At 44.9% G+C, this 15,000-nt stretch overlaps 1 protein-coding gene across 1 annotated transcript; it reads left to right on the forward strand.

The window, feature by feature from the left end:
• The first annotated feature begins 4,765 nt into the window (after positions 1-4,765).
• LOC125032678 lies at positions 4,766-14,782 on the forward strand. The gene is made up of 3 exons (XM_047623933.1): positions 4,766-4,904; positions 9,713-9,899; positions 10,067-14,782. The coding sequence occupies exons 2-3, from the start codon at positions 9,727-9,729 to the stop codon at positions 10,770-10,772; spliced, it is 879 nt and encodes a 292-aa protein (XP_047479889.1). The 5' UTR covers positions 4,766-4,904; positions 9,713-9,726; the 3' UTR covers positions 10,773-14,782.
• Positions 14,783-15,000: the final 218 nt, after the last annotated feature.

Here is a 15,000-nt window from a genome sequence, read left to right on the forward strand (position 1 = left end):
TCTCACGCCTATTACTAACCGCAGTGACCACTAATACTCCATGCCCTTGCTGGAGACATGATTTCCCTCCTATGTCCCTAACGATTAAAAGAAAGTAATGAATATTAAAGTTTTATCCTCCGAGCGCCAGTTTCCATCCGTCACCATCGAGGATATCAATTGAAGTATTTTCACTTAAAGGCTGCTTTCCTAACCTTGCCACCTCTCAGGTTTATATAACCCATGAACTTTTGGTGTCTGTCGGACAGCCACAGACAGAGACACAGCGTACTCTCTCATTAAAATGCATTTTTCTCTGAAAAGTAGTATGTAAAGGATATCAAGAAAAAATAATTTACAATCATTTTGTTCCAGTTCTTATATATATCGATCGTGAGCTAAATCCGAGCAGCTATTGGATAACATTTTCTTCATAAGCGTTTGCTTCTTCAACTATGAAAAGACAGAGAAAATCGTGGAAGCTAGACCTTTGCACGTCGTAGGGTTACACTAATAACAAACATAAAGTTAGCTTCTTTCGTTTATCATATATGTTTTAGCGCAATTCATAAAAGCAAAGCAGGCCATCGTCTCTCGTTCTAACTCGGAAAAATTGGAGGGTAAAGCGTCGCGGGAAGAAGCGAGTAAGGGTCTTCGCTTGTCCTGGGTCTGGGACACCTCGTGGCCACGCGCTTCGGAGGCACGCTTATGGTCTGCCTAGGAGCGGGATCACCACAAATAACATCGTGACCACATGACGCACATCGCATGGAAACAATTTTCCTCAATAGATAAACATCCTAGACTCATACAATGACAAAATAAATCCGCCAAAGGATACCCCTACGTGTACGTGCTAAACCCCCACCACCTCCGACCATCCGCGTGTCCCCCTTCTCCGCCGCTGCCTCCTCCCTCCTCCGCTCCCTCCCCGGGTCGCCCATCGCCCTCCTCCCTCCCGGGACTCCCCACCTCAGGATTAGGGGAACCCACTGTGGGAGGCCATGTCAACTAGGGTTATCAATACACTTACGTTGCTCGGGATGTCCGTGGGATCTCTAACGTTCATTACGATTTATGAATACCGTTTTCTTTGTTTTTTCTTTGTTTTGCTCGTCGAACTGAATGGGTTTTTTTTTTTTTTATCTTGTTGATTTAGTAGTCTAGGCTCGTTCTTATTTCGTATACCGCCATAACAATTGAAAATTACGAATCAATATAAACATCAGTAGAGTTGTTATACTTATTAACATCTCAAGAAATGAAGACTTCCCACGTTCCTCCCCGTGCTGGCTAGCGGAGTAGTAGAGCAGGGCTGCCAATCGATCTCGTCCCTAATGGTAACCCTGCCGTTGCCTTATCATGATCCTTAACTACCTGTTGTCCTTGTGCGATATAGTCTACAGGTTCTAACCGCTTGTGATGTGCACACCAGATACCACAGGCAGATATGTAACCGCAAAACCAATGATTTGCCTATCCAAATTTAAGAATATACTGATTATATATATATATATATATATATATATATATATATATTTGTGTGTGTGTAGTGTGTGTGTGTGTGTGTGTGTGTGTGTGTGTGTGTGTGTGTGTGTGTGTGTGTGTGTGTGTGTGTGTGTGTGTGTGCGTGCGCGCGTGTGATGAACATACAAAACATGAACAAGCTGTCTTTCAGTAGTCTAAGCTGTCGTTCATGTAGCTTGATGTAGTTAAGTGTTGATGGTTCTACTTTCGTCGAAGTTATGTTTATAACATAACATGGTAAAACAACCTTTTGGAAGCTGTCTATGCCAAATGCGAAATAAAACGATAAAAATCAGGCAGAATAGCGTCTGACTGATAATGAGCCCACGAACAACCATCAAGGCGACAGACTGCACGGCCAGAAACAAACATCAATGGCGGACATATATCCCCAAACCGGGGAACGAGCCGACAATTTGTTTAGATTGGTCGAGGAACCAGTGTGAGTGGGGGTGGTGGCCGTGGTGGGGTTTGCGGGAGGGAGAGACGGCTGGGAGAGAGGAGCGTGGCCTCCCCCGTCGACGGTCGGGCCAGAATGAGCCAACCAGCCAACGCACGGACGCACTAACCCTGCCTGGCTCGCGCTGCTATATCTCAACGCAGATAGATACAGATAATACGTACGATTGGCAGCCAGGATTATGGCAGGACATCGAGCTGGTTTTGATATTGGAGAACGTGGTGTAATTTCTTGAGATAACTGAAACAAGTAAATTCATGTGTGAAGGAGGGGGGATGGTAGCGTGGGTGTATCCGGTATTCGTCAACGCATGCAGTATCTTAATGGAATATGTCAGCATGCACGTAGCCCCATACGAGGAAGCAAAGTTTGGTACAACCTTGCTATTGCTGCTCGACTATCATGGAGTAATAGGCACTAATCAGGCTATTAAGTAAATCGCTGTGAAGACTTGACGCTCACCAATAAACCTTATCGCATCTGCGAAACTCTCAGCAGGAAGAAATCGGAGATATTTAACTCATTAACTGTGTCAATTTGTCTTTATCTTCCTTAAACGCACTAAATAATGAGCTCTATGTAAATCCCCGAGCAAAAACCATTACAGGCCAATCCCTACCATAGGTATTCCATACACGCTTTCACTGGCTTTGTCCTTGGTGAACGGCCCCGGAGGTTGGTACCCCTGCTCGGCTCACCACTAGGATGGGTGTAGAAAATGGAGAACAAAAGTAGACATCATCCATGTCATTTAAATGTTTACATGAATAACTAATAAAATAATATTTTTTTCGTTATATTCATTATAATAAATCCTCCTAATTGTACATTATTGAATATTAAAGAGCTCTTAAATACCTGCAAACCCAAGATCGAACTCGCCGTGCCCGTTTTCTATACGTTCTTCCCGTGACGTTTTGCCTGCAGCAGCTGGTCAGATGTTTCAGTTTAGATTAGGCAGCCAGAGCGAGTAGACGTGTTACAGCTCAGCTCGTGGTTAGAAAGTTTGTGTGAAGAAGAGCATTCACTGGAAAACATTTTGAGGTTTCCATTTGGATTATACATCATATTCTGAGTGTTTTAAGGTGTGTTAAGTGCATTTGTGATTATTTTGTCCTAAGTTTTGGGTCTTTTGAAGTTTTGAGGTGATAGTGTCTTTGTGTGACAGTTTTGTTAGAAGACAATGCCGTACAATTGACATCATATTCTTATATCATGGTTTTGTCTTTGGTGATACATGATAGTACATGTAATTACAGTGATATGGTTTACTTGTAAGTAAGTTGGATTATTCTGAAGTTGCGAACAGAAATGCGTAAGTACAAGACGTGTTTGAAAAAGTTAAAGTTTCTTGAGTATTATCTGCAGTGTAACGTTTAAGCTGTAGGCTCTAGTCTATAAGCATAAATCCGCAGCACAATCGAGTTACAAAGCTTAAGGATCGAGTAAATATTAGTGGGGAGGTAAGATAAATTTTTAAGTTCAGCGCCAGACCACGCCATCGACTGGTCATTAGTGAAGAGTCAATTGAATGAACGTTGTTGCTCACAGTGACCTGGTATATGGAAAAAGCTCGAGTTAATGGTGTTCCGTTGTAGGTCCTTCATTAATATTTATCTATTGCAGTAAAATTTGTGCCAGTTCTGGGAACTTATACTCTTTTATCCGGCTTTGATCCGCAAGCGTCAAAGTGTAAGATAACTAATTTAATATTTATTGGATATCTACTTATAGTATGTTTAGTATTATGTGTCTAGAATGCGTACACATTCAAATCTGGGGGATGAATTTGCTTTTAACGCTAAACTTACACTGACATGGTGTTTGTGGACTCTATTTTTTCCACTTGTGTTCATCATCTCTATACTTTATTGGTTGTTACCATATATTACCACCATCTGAGCATGGGTCAAAGATCTCGCAAGTGCCTCCTGGTGAGCGTGAGCCATGAGCAAAGCGAAGCCTGTGGAGCGCCGTGTGTGTGTGTGCATGTGCCAGGGCGTGCGGTCCCGGACTGAGAGTGTCTGGCTGTGGAGGACCGAGTTTCCGTATAACTCGCCAAGTGGGTCGGCCGATCTGCTCCCCCAACCTTATGTTTTGGTGAATTTTCCAAACGTTTGAGCAACCTTCTCTTCTGTATACCTGCTGACCCTTCGTGTGACTTTTTATGTAACTTGTGTTTTTCTACGTGGTTGCTTTGTAGATTTTGCATCGTCTTGATGCTCTATTGAGTCAGACTAGCAGCGTGTGTCACACTGTTGAAGCGGGGCCAATTAGGTCGAGGGATGGGGATTGGTGTTGGTGCTGCAACAGTTTGTGTGTCGTCACGCCGGGCGGGTTGTAGAAGACTGTTTCTAGCTGCTGTGCTCGTCATTTGTGAGCTCTGTTCGAGCTATCTAATCTTGTTACCGATCAGACATTCATTGTTGAAACGGTGTTAGAGTAGTTTTTGTTGTGATCTTTCATAGTTTACAGGTAACAATTTGTAATATGTAGCACATCTAATGAAAAAGCCACCCAGCGTTGTACATTGTCTGGTCAACACTTATTTGTCAGCCCTAGCTAGGCAATACATTTAGGAAAACTTGCGTTGCCGCTCCCATCAGGACACGGAAGCAACCAGGATGCCTCAGTGCTTCAAGGCTGTTCCGTTGGTAGAAGCCTGCGGAGAGGTGGGGAGGGGAGCGGCGGTGGTCCCCCGGCGAAGGACGATCTCCCCTGTGGGTCAAACTCACCCCTCTGTTTAGTTATTTATGTATATATATTAAGCAGAGATAGAGTAGCAATGTGAGTTTGGAAAAGTGTTTGCTGCGTGGTTTGGTGCGCGAGGTGCGTGGGGCAGGAGTGGTTGGAGACCAGAGAAAGTGCTGGCGATGGCACAATGGGACGGGTGGGGGCCGTAGGAGAACTGGTGGTCTTTGCTGGCGCTCTATCGAAGGTGGGTCTTATAAATTATGCCTTAATACATTTCTTGACCAATATGTTCAATCTTCGTGTGTTAATAGGGTTTAACTAGTGTTAGGAGTGTAGATCTCCGTGGGAAATTTGTGGAATTTTGTTATATTTAAAGTATGAAAACTACACAAATATGTAGTAATAGAAGGTCCCTTGCATCTATGTCGACCGTCATGTGCTTTATGTATGTCCAGCTGATTCAGGATGACAGAGTGGGTTGCGTAGAACTTACTACAACGTTAAACTTCCACGCCGTTTAAATGTCATATTGGTGTGTTCTTCATTGCTGGTGCTAATGATTTGCTTAGACCCTGCCGATTAAGTGTCTCCTTGGTAACGTTATCTGTATCTTAATTTGAGTGTTTTACTAGCTGTATTAGCTCGTCATTATTCTAATAAAATGCTCATTACAGTAGCGTATTTACATATACTCAGATTTGCCTCTGCCGGTGGTCCGACCGCAGTAGTTTTCCTCGTCCATCTTTCTCTTCCGCTCACCACCCTCAACTATGCCACCCAGACGTCGCCAGTGCCCCGTCTCGGCAGCGGTGCGGCGTCCCTGCTGTGTGTGAACCTGGCCCGCCTGACCCTGTCCCACTTCTAACTGACACGTGCTCACGGACGCGCACACGCGTGCTTCTACGCACCTACTGTGTTGTTCGAATGTAGATATATTAGGCAGTAAGCAGGATTCCTTTGTTTACAACTGAGCCAACCGGTGCCAACATATGTTTCATTGTGCATAGTTTCGAATTAGCTTATGAGGGAAGCTAACTTCCCTGGTTTATTTCCGCGCTTGGTCATCCCCGAAATCCAGTCGCGGTAAGTCAGGTGTGAGAGTTCCCCAAGGACGCCCTGCACATTCTTTCGGCCGCCGTCAGTCCCTCTACCTCCTCCCTCCTACCCCGCCCCCAACAGGACCCTGCACGCTTTGACCCACATCCCGGAGGCCGCGACCTACCACTCGGCCTAGGTCCACGACGGAGAGGAGGAGCTCAGCGCCCGCCAGCTATCCTACCTCAAGTTCAGGGTCTGTTTGAGTGGTGCAAATTATCCTCGGCAGTAGATGCAAGTGTGAGGAGAGAGGGTGGAATCGCTTATAGGTTTAAAAGAATAAGGAAGTGGTCCTTTAGAACAGGAGGATGTGGAAGACATTAGGGTAGTGCACTTCACCGGGTGCCTCTTTAACATTCTGAACTTTAAACCTAAGGTTACACGCTTAGAGAGGAAGGGATGTTAGGATTTTCATTAGTTTGACAAAAACGCGTTGACGAAGTTCCCTGGCAAGGCGCAAGGAGAACTTTGAAAGCTTCGTTCAGGCACTGCTTCAATTATCTGCTACAATGTATTAGAAGAGTGAGGAAAAGAAATCGAGACTTACGAAGGGGGGTTCTTAGGCCCACGGGTCTGAGGGCCGAGTAGGTTGAGTTCTGCTAATACTGAACCGCTGTATGTTGACAGTGGGAGGAAAGCAGCTCGGGGTGCATTGGTTTAATCTTGCCGTCTGCCGTTAGGTTTACATTAGAATCGCTAGCTTTTGAAACTGGATTATACTTGGTGAACTGGTTGTAACAATGTACGAATACAATATTTCATCATCTCAGCCCGGGGAGAGAGAGGGAGATGAGAAGAGAAGAGAAAAAGAGAGGACGGGTGGGGGGTCCAGACGGTGCCATCAGCCGAGGGAGGAGGCGGAGGTGCAGTACGATAACCTCCATTTCCTGGCAGCGCGTGTGTTGCGTGCTTGCGACCATATGATAGTCTAGTAGCAAAGCAGCCGCTACTAGCCATATCTTTCATGCTGTTTAACCACTGCTGGCCCTCCGTAGCTTACTGTATTACATACATAATTTCTTAATATTAGATCTACCTTCAGTAGCTATGGAGTTATAGGTTTGTGATTTTGAAAAGTAGATTATTACTTCTCATTTTGTTAGAAAACTCGACGATTGTATCGCATAAGCTCACAGAAAGAGTTTGCGCGGCTAATAACCGAATTAGTTGATCAACAGTGCAGGTTAAGCATGGTACGCATCTGTATCCGTATCTTTGTCGAAATGTGTTTGCGAAGTCTGTAAAGATTTAAAGTTCATAAATATTCGAAGGAAAAAGTTACTTAGCAACTCGGGTCAGCTGATGGCCAGGCGTACCAACCCCTAGAGCTCGGTAGCGTGGGAAAGTTGCTGTTATTTAAACTAAAAAGACTTATCTCAATACAATCTTATTTAGTCATTTATATCTTGATGTATTATGTGATAAATAATAATGGCAAAATTATTATTTTGTTGTTTGGCTTAACAATCAGTTATCGGTAGATTAATCAATTGCCTTTCATGTCACCGAGCACTTATTATTACAGGTCATTTTACCTGCCGTGTCTCTCCTGTTATGTTCTCGGTTATTATAATGCTTATATTCTATTACAGCATAAGCCCAATATCGACAATATTCTAATTGATTAATATTCATGGAAGAATTTTCTTTATACAGGCGACGTTCTTGAGATCATTTTATGTCAGATTTTAACGGCCCATGCATGTAGCACATATTCAGAATACATTTCCTTCATGTTAAGATACGTGGTAGCGGATATGCCGCTTCTATTCCATACATTCGACCGGCCGTGACGAGAGAGAGCGGAGGAAACTCTCCTGTACGACATGTTTTCCGGGACCTCACCGCGGCCGACGCATAAAACCTCGAACTGGCAACTTGGCGATAGTGGGATTTCGGGCGGAGAGTTTCGCCAAGTAGATGCTTGTCCATGATGTAAGAAATTTCATATAGGACAAGGGCTGATCATTATTGCGAGAGAGATAATTAAAAGTAATCAGACACAAATGAAACACTGGAGAAAAACTTTTTAATTGTGTGTGCTTCAAAGTTAAGAAATCATCGAGCTTCGCAGAATTTGCACCATCAATTTCACGCGACCTCGGGACAAGTTTTTAAGATGTCAAAATGCTAGCTTCAACGTTGATATCAGTTGTGCAGGACGGGACAGCTTTCTCGGTACGCATCTGAGAATAGGAAAATTCGTGCATGTTGCAAGTGGTCGAAAGACGGAATTTCCCCGAATAACGCGGGATCATAGGAAGTTGACAATATTCTCTAAATTGATATCTCACCGGTAGATCTAAAACGATTCTGAATGTTTTCTTTGATTCCCTTCAAATGAGACGTTTGCAATTTATCTATAGTAAAACCAGAAGTGGTCGAAGTTGAGGGGAAGCAATAAAGGGTGATCGTGCGGCCGTCGGAACCAGCTGAGCCGACCGTGAGCCACAAGGCCGTAGGGCAGCACGGAGGAAGGAGTTGGGGGTATATGGGCGGGGGGGGGGGTGAACGGATTTTCCCGCGACAGTCCGGTCGGCCACGCCTGCTAAGTAACGTTTTTGGATGACCACGCACCGAATGAGTAGTGGGGAGACGTGGTGAACTGTCTAACCCTCATCCATGCATCAGTTGAATTGCTTTACCAGATGCGTATCCGCGTTTCGAAACGTAGATGGCGAGTTGGTGGTAGAGGAAGGGCACGATGGGCATACGAATCCTCCTGGTAGTAAGAGCAGTTCTGGGGCCTGGAGTGACGTCATTGTCCCTTATTCCTAGGCAGGATGTCCGTTCCGCAGAGCGGGACATTCCACAAACTCCCGTGTGAAACACCGTGTTCCTCAGCTTGTATCAGAAATCATTGATTTTTTTTTACACTTCTATCTTTTTAACAGTTTACAGTGATAAGATAATGTGAATCGCGTCTGTGTAAGTGTGTTCACCTGGGAAATCACTGCAAATCGTGTGCAGTTACACTGCTGTGACGTCACTTAGTTGTTGACGTGCCCGGGTGACGCTAACGTGACGTCACTGGCTAGTAAGCTTGTCATTGGTCCAAAAGGGGAAAACACGCCTCCCCAACCTGATCGTGTCAGCCACTTTCGTTTTCTACCTGCACGCTTCGTTCAGACACCGGCGGGAGCGCACGGGCAGGGTGAACGAAACTCAGAGAGAATTCCCCAGCACGAGCTTCAGGTTGCGTTTCGCAGTAAAGGCAGAAGCGTCACAGGCTGGTAGCTGGCTGGCCCGGGTTGTGGTGGTGCATGAGAGGCTGACTCAGATAGTCAAGCAACAAGTGTGCGTACGGACGTGCGGCTCAGAGCTCCGTCCCGCACCTTAGAATAGTAGTGGCCTTCCCTTCATCACGCGTACGGATAGTGAAAAGTGAATACATTTGACGGTTTCATACGATCTTTTCATTCGCCCATTACACAGGGTGGCATGGTTACTCTTAGACAACGAGGTACGGAAACGATGCATCTGTTATAATTTTCTTAACGTTATTCACGTTTTTAACGACTTCTTTATGGACTATATTCTGTTGTGGCGCGAGTCATTGTGACTGGAAAGTTTCATGGTTTGGCTGATGAGGGCTAGTGAGGAACATGAAGTGTGAAATGATAATTCTGATTAGTACTCGTCACCCTGTTATTGAGTGAGTTGTGAGTGAGCAGCTTATGCTATTTTCGTGGTATGAACGGGTGTTGAGGTTACATGTGCATGCCCGAAGGTTCTTAGTGTAGATATTAGTGAGTGAAATTGATAAAGAACTAAAATCTGAATGTGTACTGGATTTGAACTTGGTATCTTTTAGCTTTTCATAATATTGTCGGTCTTTGGGGAATTTTATAGGAAAACTCCGCTAGAAAGTATTACTGCCACTCAAATTGTTTGCTTGAAAACTTAATTGTACTTGGCTACTGTTACTAACGAGTTTCTTTCTTGTTCCGTGTACAGGTGTTAGCCCGACTATGGCCATCGACGCCAGTGGAGTTTGGCCAAGCGCAGCTGGTCGTCGCGGCAGCATCACCAGCTACAAGTTCCGTGTTCGGGAGGAACGCAAGAAAGTGATCCGCATCTCTAACGCCAAGTACCGCACCATAGAGGATCATGAGAGCGGCCTGCGGAGATTCGTACTGATCAGGTGAGTCATGCGCTCTCTATCATTGTGTACTTCTCTATCTATGGAATTATCAGCTTTACTGAATACCAGTACATGTTTCTTCCAGGTTCTTTAATGCCTCCCAGTATGTGGCATGATTTTTTTTCTTGGAGCATAGCGTGACCTTGTTTTCCTTGTCTCTTCCCCAGGAACACTCTGAGACGCCTGCAGCGCGAGGCTCGCGAGGAGAAGTTGGCTCGTCACCGCGCTGGTGCCACGAATGTGTCGCCGTCCTACCTGTCTGCCTCTCGGCCCCGCTCCCCCTCTCCGCCCTGCGACATGCAGGTGTCTGACGTGCTCAGTGTGTACGGCCAGCCCGCCCCCACGCCCATCTCCGCCCTCGAGGAAGACGACCCGGTGCCGGCGCCCAAGAGGCCCAGACTCTTCCTCGATGACGACAAGGAGAACGAGCGTGGCTCTTGCGAGTCGCGGCTGATGGAGTGCGGAGTGGACGACAAGGACGATTCCAGGATCATTGTTGACGACACGCAGGAGATCCTGCGGGATCTGTACGAAACTTTCACGGGCGAGTCAATCAGCGCCCAGCCCCGCCCCTCGACGCCCACGCCGCCTCGCCCAGACACGCCATTCGCCGCCCCTGCCTACTCATGCACCCTACCTTCCACCACCACGCCCTCCCTCACTTCTACAAACAACAGTAGCAGCTCCAGTACCAATAATAACACAAGTAGCTATACAAACAGCTACAGCAGCAGTATGGGCACCGGGGGCAGCAGCTACCATGACTGGGGCAGGACACAGCAGCAGCAGTATGCGTGTGGCCACGCCTCGCTTTTGGGAAACGACCTGCAGTCCGTTGTGTTCCACAGCCTCATCGCTTCGCTCGAGTCGTAACGCGCGATGTGTGCTGCTGATGAAACCCAGCAGCAGCAGCAGCAACAGTAGCAGCAGCAGCAGTGACAGCGGAGGTGGTTCTCCCCCCCTCACGCTGCCTGCAGTGCCATGCCAAAGAGGTGCAATCACTGGCGGGTGGCCCCCAGAAGCCGTGTGATTTCATCAAGTGTTCCCAGCTGTGATCTTACCATTATTAACGCGGAGCTCGGACTCGTCCAGTGCCTGAATGTTGCGTCACCCGCGAGCGGCCTCGGAAGAGGAGTCGCCTGGCGAGGTGGCCCGGTTCGTCTCGTAGTGTTTGCCGGTGCTGTTGGTGACGGTGTGGAAAAGGAGGACTTGCGTCTTCAGGAAGGGCAGGCAAGACTCCAGGCCGCTGCCACGCCTGAGGCAGAGGCAGGGTGGCTGGAGCAGCACCTTCAGTTGTGTGACTTTGGTGAGCCTTCCTTAATTAATTACCTGATGAGGAAGGGAGTATCCGTGGACATTGTATATTATTTCAAGATCATTCACTTGCATCATTCATCGCGAGTCGCTCTCATGACATTCATTGAACGAGATCAGTGATTATATATATATATATATATATATATATATATATATATATATATATATATTCATACTTACATATATATATTCATACATACATACATACACATACACATGTACATCATCATCGTCACATTCTTTTCATGGTCATATCATACCGCTGTCGTTGTCTTAATCATCACCGTCAGTAGTTCATCCTCGCCACAATTACCCTCGGCAGTTTAGTCTCAACCGAATTCTTAGTTCTCCCTTCACATTTGAGGGTTTGGCCGCTTAACTCAAATCTTATAGTCGGAGGAACGCCCGATGAAAGAGAAAATTGAAAAAGGAAAGTTTATCTCAAGGAAATCCTTGAAGATTTTTTCCTACTGGAGACAAAGCCACCAGCCCTTTTCAATTCCGCTCAAGTGGAAGGGCTGTTCTAACTGAGAATTTGGAAATGCCTGCAAGTGCTCGCCTATACAGCCCTGAGGGAAGGAGGCAGATAACGCAGCGGGGCCCATGACAAAATTATGCCAAGGTTAACTTTCGAAAGGCGTTGCCTCCCTCCCCCATCTTCACTGTCGGCATTACACCCCCTTTTCCAAAGTAACTCGAAGCAACTACATCAGTGAAAAGTATATATATATTGTCCTAATTTAATTGATATTACAAAGATGTTGAAGCTTCGAGAGCAGACCGCCTGCCCCCCCCCCCCCTCCCCGTCGTGTAACTTTCACCCCCCCCCCCCCACTGCCCGACAGAAGCCTCTTCCCTTACGGTCTCTCGGGCTTCACTTGCGGGCCGTCAACAGGCATTCGGTTCGTCTAGTCTTCAGTCTATCCGTGGAAGTCGTAAGTTGCTTTCTTGACGGCGGTATCCAGCAGACTTGGTTATAAATGAACGTAAAGGGGAAAAAACGTGCAAATGCGAGATTTCGAAACAAAAGTGGTGATGTCAGAAATCTTCGGGTCTCGCTGTATTCACTTAACGTTTTTTTGTTTGTCGACTTCTGTAATATATTATTTTGTCTTTCTTTGTATATATGAATGTGCATATGTATATGTAACTTAAGCAATGCTTTTTTCAGTTTCGTTTCTGATCACAATGACTTCAACTTTGTTTCTGTATTTTTGTATGTTTGTTTTTTATCGAAAGGTTGTTTGTCCTTGGTTATCACCCGTTTGTTTTGTTTGTTGGTGCCAAGATGTAAAAGGTTAAAAACGAAATGTAAAAAAAAAAAAAAGCAAAAAAGATAATAAATTTAAAAGATGGTGAGATTTTTAGAAACTAAACAGAGTTTGAAGGTGCTATAATTTGAGATTGTAATAGATTGTGAAAGATTAAAAACTCTGTTGGACAAATATATCGCTGATTAAGATGATCTCTACATATGTTTATATGAATATAAATAATATATATATATTATAATGTATAGATTTTTATGATCCATACCAAGTCTGTGCTGTTACTAGCCCCCTCGGTTCTTACTTCATACACATACATCTTGTCTTGGCTTCGTATTTCATTCACTCGCACACACATTTCTCTTCACTCAAGAAACACTGTTGATGGCGAGGTGATTCCTCATACTTGAGCAGGTTCGATCACAGCCGAAGTCCAGGCACATTAGGCCTCCGGGCGAAGGAGTCTGGCGTTGTGTTCAGGATCTGAGACTCGAGTAGCATGGACTCATTCAAGCAGTCCGAGACTCCTCCTTCCCTCTCGTCCTCTGGGACTGGGCTTGGGTCCGCAAGATGGAGGCGAGTCTCGGACTCCAGCCCCACCAAGCTAGTGTAAATCCGGATGAGTGCCATCAATCACCGCATAAATAGACTTAATTTTACAATTTTGTATATTGTACAAATGTATATTGAGAATTTGTTATGATTAAGAGTTATTTGTATTTAGTTGGCTAATGAACGAGTCAAAATACCAAAATGTAGTTTGTCTAAAAATTCGAAGTGTATCAAAGTTTTGAAAACGATCATCAACGATTTCCAGACTAGACATGTATGATAATTGACCACAATTTATTTACACATAGAAAGGTTGTACCATTTATTATTTATTCCGATGTGGATATTATTTATGCATATATGATAGACACAAACAGGCGGGAAATGCACGCAGGAGGTTGGCTGTCCGGTGCCGTCACGAGTTGCTAGGGAGTAAGTTAGTGATATATTTTAAGACATTTTGGTCATTTCCAAGACACATTTCATTGTTAATAACATGTCCCAGAAAATATAAATGTGATTTTATATATAGCGATACATACCTAATTACAGAGAATATTTTGTAAGCGAAGCTCGACAGCCGCCGCCGCCCGTGCTTCCCGCGTGTTGCCTGCGTCACAAAGCGAGCAACTGACGAGGTCGGAGGACGAGTTCTGGAAGTGGCACTCGAGACATGTCACATATGCTAGAGTCTCGGCCTTCAGTCGACCGGGTGTTATTTTCAGAACGAAATCCATGCATTAATAACTCAAATAGCTGCAGTTGTTCAGTTGCCACTTATATTTTAATTATACGAATTATTGTCTGTTCTTTACAACACACGTTTAGTCTTCCGTTTATTTTCTTCATTATATTAATGGTAATTGCCAGTTATCATTTCCATAATCACAAATTGATTATTTTGAGTAATTAGTTTTTTGTTTACGGTTCACCGACACGTTGACAAAACTAGTGAAGGATAAGGGTAGCACAATGTAAAAAATAACTTTTTATATGATACAGATTTGAACCGGGACTAATGTACAAAAGTCACTAAGCGACGCCCGTGACAAGAGAGAATCACCTATAAGCCATAGTGTCATTAGTGCCACTGTTGCTCATCGCACTTGTCTTAGGAAGTGGCAAAGGGGGAACCAAGCTAAATCCAGATTGTGATACCGTCATTCATTATTACTGAACCATTGATATGTAATATCATGTTTGAAAAATGTTAATTTTTCTTTTCTTCCAATCACAAAGAAACATGCGAACCAAAGTTTACATGCCTTATTTCCTCTGCTCGGGATTTGTAGCCTGGTTCCACTCGCGGGCCGTTGTGGGCTCTGGCCGGCTTGGGTGCGAACTCACAGACGTCGCTGAGAGAGGGCGAGGGGGGCGGGGACCCTTCGACGCTCGCTGAGGTCCCCCTTCCCCTCCCCCTAGTGCAGTGGTGGCTGGGGAGGTGCGGGGGAGGGAGAGGGGGCCAGAGAGCGGTGGCGAAGGAGCGGCGGCAATGGCCACAGACTATTTCTCCATCGCCCCCACCCCCCTCACCGGTCTCGCCCCCTCTCCTTTCCCCGTAACCCCCCCATCACCCACCTTAGCTGTTTATAATATCTCCCCGAACTGTGGCATAGCTAGTGATGATGCTATATAAAAGTAAACGAAGATAAAGCTATTTTGTTCCTGCCAAAACACGTAAATAAGGTGTATTATCTTGTTACATTGTATTTTGTGAATTTTTTCAAATATATGATATGAAAGATATTCGTGAGTTTTAACTGCTTCCTACCCTTGGTTATCCTTTCCTCATGTTTTGTATAAAAACATTGACATGAGAAATCTAATAAGGAAAACACCGAAAAGAAAATGGAAATGAAAAAAGATAATACATTTAGATATTTCTGAAAGTAACATCAACAAAAAATACTCCAGTGACTGGTATTGGAAATAATGTCACGAATAACAGTCATACTACTGATGAT

Source organism: Penaeus chinensis, chromosome 15 (assembly GCF_019202785.1).
Source record: "Penaeus chinensis breed Huanghai No. 1 chromosome 15, ASM1920278v2, whole genome shotgun sequence".
Classification (NCBI taxonomy): Eukaryota; Metazoa; Arthropoda; class Malacostraca; order Decapoda; family Penaeidae; genus Penaeus; species Penaeus chinensis.